Source organism: Myotis brandtii, unplaced genomic scaffold (genome assembly GCF_000412655.1).
Source record: "Myotis brandtii unplaced genomic scaffold, ASM41265v1 scaffold10, whole genome shotgun sequence".
In the NCBI taxonomy this organism is placed as follows: domain Eukaryota; kingdom Metazoa; phylum Chordata; class Mammalia; order Chiroptera; family Vespertilionidae; genus Myotis; species Myotis brandtii.
This window is the reverse complement of record NW_005353325.1, coordinates 109,873-113,105: the sequence shown is the minus strand read 5'-3', so window position 1 is coordinate 113,105 and position 3,233 is coordinate 109,873. Positions and strand designations below refer to the sequence as shown.

At 33.2% G+C, this 3,233-nt stretch overlaps 1 protein-coding gene across 6 annotated transcripts in view; it reads left to right on the top strand.

Annotated features, from left to right (window-relative positions):
* The window catches only part of YIPF7 (Yip1 domain family, member 7), a 43,399-nt gene that overhangs the window by 19,806 nt on the left and 20,360 nt on the right, over positions 1-3,233 (top strand). For 4 of the 6 annotated variants that reach the window (XM_014534232.1, XM_014534223.1, XM_014534217.1 and 1 more), the window contains exon 3: positions 1,378-1,538. The exons of the other annotated variants lie outside the window; for them this stretch is intronic. In XM_014534232.1, the coding sequence (XP_014389718.1) occupies positions 1,378-1,538 (161 nt within the window). The remainder of the gene's footprint in view (positions 1-1,377; positions 1,539-3,233) is intronic. 6 annotated transcript variants of the gene reach the window in all.

The window sequence follows — 3,233 nt, the reverse complement described above, 5'->3', positions numbered from 1 at the left end:
ACTCATTCACACCAGATGGCTATTGTGTTGGCTGTTGTCATTTTTTAAATTTGACAATATAAGGGGAAAAAAGGTTAGTGCCCCTGATACATAGTCAGGTATTGCATTTTTTAAAAATTCTTGCAGCACAGCAGCCAGTTGAAAATTGCTGCTGTGGGTGATTCAAGAAGTATTATACTAGGTCTCTGCCCTTAATGAGCTTGTGGTGAGTTAGTGAATGATTAAATGTATATATTTTTCTATTTTATAGCTTTATTTTTCAAAAGAGGTTATCTTCTCTTTCAGGCTTACTCATATAAGGGAGAATGAATATGTTATTCTTAGACTTCATATTAAGATGAATGTTGGAACGAAAGTATAAAAAGCCATTTTGTAAGTATTTTAACATAAAGAGATCCCAGAGAGCTACAAAGTTTAGAATCCTGGGCTGTATTTTTAGCTTAGTTTAGCCTACGATATTATGATCAGATAAACTTAACACATGTTAATAAGGACAATTTATATTTCTTCCCCTTCAGGAAAAACACAATTAAAAATGACCAAATAATGTCACTCACTCTTTCTTCCTTTTTCTAGCTTTCACAATAAATTATTTACTAAGATTGTTGTTTTCCAGCTTCCTGACACAAATGACGAAATAAAAAAACAAGCAAAAGCATGGTCAAGGAAGTATCATGTTTGACAAGAAACATCTTTGGACAAACTAAATTGCATTCTTCAAAAGAGGGACGCTACTGAATACTTTTAGTTAGGTGCTCACAGGTCATTTGATTGGCAATAATTGTCTGGGAATGGCCAGAGCTAGAAAGTCTATTTCTTTATGGACAGCAGTCAGTTTATACATTTATTTTTTTCCTATGAATTGGCTATACTGTTAAAATTGTGATTTACACTTGTTGCTTCCACACATTATAAAGACATCTATGTTTGGTGATTGCCATGAATATCAGTGAAAGAGGCAGAGTGCTCAGCTAGCTTCAGTTCAGAGACGGACACCTGCTGCGTTCTGTGATTCTGGGCAAGTCATTCAGTGTCCAGGAACCTCTATTTCTCTTTCTGTAAAATGGGACTAAAATGACAGATTTTACCTTACTAAGTCTAATGACATGGGAAAATGTGAGAAAAAGTGACAGCATGTTGTACATAATCAATAAATATTAGTTGGTATGGATCAGTCTTCTAGAAGTCTTTTCATGACCAGTGACTTCACTTTTTTTGATTAAAGCTCAACTGTAAGCAAGTTATTTCTTTCATGCTTAAATATTCATAAAACCTGGGATAATTCATGAAAGAGAAATTGTAGTTTCCTTCATTTCCTTGATTTGTCAGGATATCTCTTTCTTAGATGCATAAATACCAGTGTTTTCCTTTCTCTAGACAGCAAGCCAGTGAGCAGCCTCAGCTTGCCTTTGTCCCACCGGAGATGCTCATGTCATCAGGTTACACTGGACAATATTTTCAGCCCGCATCCAACCCGGATTATTATTCACAGTCTCCTTACGTTGACAGTTTTGATGAAGAGCCTCCTTTGCTAGAAGATAAGTTAAGGAAGTGCTGTTAATGTGTGTACAGCTCGAGAATAATAGCAATAATGAGCACGTAAAGTGTGCTGTCAGCATGATGCATACAGTGTTTTGTGTGTGACTGTTCCACGTGTAAACAAATCTGCCTCTTCAAGACACTTAACCCAGTGGAAGTCTGCCGCATGTTTGTGTGGGGGGAACCGGAAGGAGGTATGTGCTACTGCTGCAGTTACCACAGGTGCCTTCACTGTTTCTTAAATTTGAACTCCCTGGCAATGTCTACACAACAGTGAAGACATCATTTCGAAAAGTGGTTACATCAGAGTAACCACCCTCCCCACTTAATGAAACTGCTTCCCTTCCCACTTTACACAGATCGGAGAAAATTTCTTGATTATTTTTTCTCTTTGTGATTATCCCCATCAAATGTATAGTATATTATAAGAAAGAGCACTTATTATAATTTTGCATTTTGAATCTAGGGAATTTCTAAGAATTGCTCTAATATGTTCTTCATGTTGAGTGACTTTGTGAAAGTCTCAAGCTTCATCTATAAAAGATATGAAAAGGCCTTAGGCACAATTTCTGTGATAAGGTGATGAATGACATTTGCCAGCTTTTTTAGAGTGTACATGAAGACAACCTATAAAGTTATGAATCTATAATAAAACATCCCCTGCACAAAAACATGTTATTTGAAACTGTGCTTGTTTATGCCTTAAATGCTTTGTTGTCTAAAAGGCTTGTTTGGTTTTGTGTAAGAATGACAACTTTGGCTATTCGGTAATATACAATCAATATGTTAACAAATACACCTTGAAGGCTAGTAGTCAATTTAAGTCTATCAGACAAGAAAAATTACTGTGACATTTGGTATTTGTAAAATAGCCTAATGTTTGTGTTTCAAAGGCCAACAACACAATTTGCATAAAAAATCAATATATTAGTTCATTTTTATAGCACTTATATATCTTATACTTTACTACCACTAGATGACAGTAAAACAATTTTGCATTAAAATTTCACAGCAATTTTTCTACCTTATTTTGTATAAGGTGTAATATTAGATTATCTACAATTAATAATACTTATAAGCTCATTTGCATACTTTGTAATACATTTGAAAACAAATTATAAGGTGGGGCAAAAGTAGATTTACAGTTGTTTGTATGGAAAATAATACAATAATTAATAAATAACAATAAACTCTGTGTTTCATGTACTCAAACTATAAATCTACTTTTGTCACACCCTGTATTATGGCAATGTATTTTGGTAGAAAATACATAAGATCTTTTTTCTTATGAAAATATTTAGTTTATCTTAGGTTCATTTACTGTTTTATGACTCAATGTTGAAATATATATAGAAGTTAATTATTCAATTAAATAAATGATTGAAATCAGTAATTATGTCTCATAAGGCTTTGATTTTCTTTGGGAATAATTATTATGCATTTTCAGAAAAAAAGATGTTTTGCCACTTTATTGTGGCAAATACTGAAAACATTGTTAGCATAAATGTCTAAATTGAAAATGAAGTTTGAAAGCAACATAAATTTTAGGTGAAATTAATTCACCTACTGTATTTCTCAAATTTTTAAAGTATTCTCTTTTAAAAATTACATTAGACATTCTGACCCAGCAGTTTTCAACCTTTTCTTTTTTATCTCATGGCACAGCAATTACTAAAATTTGCGGCACCAAAACT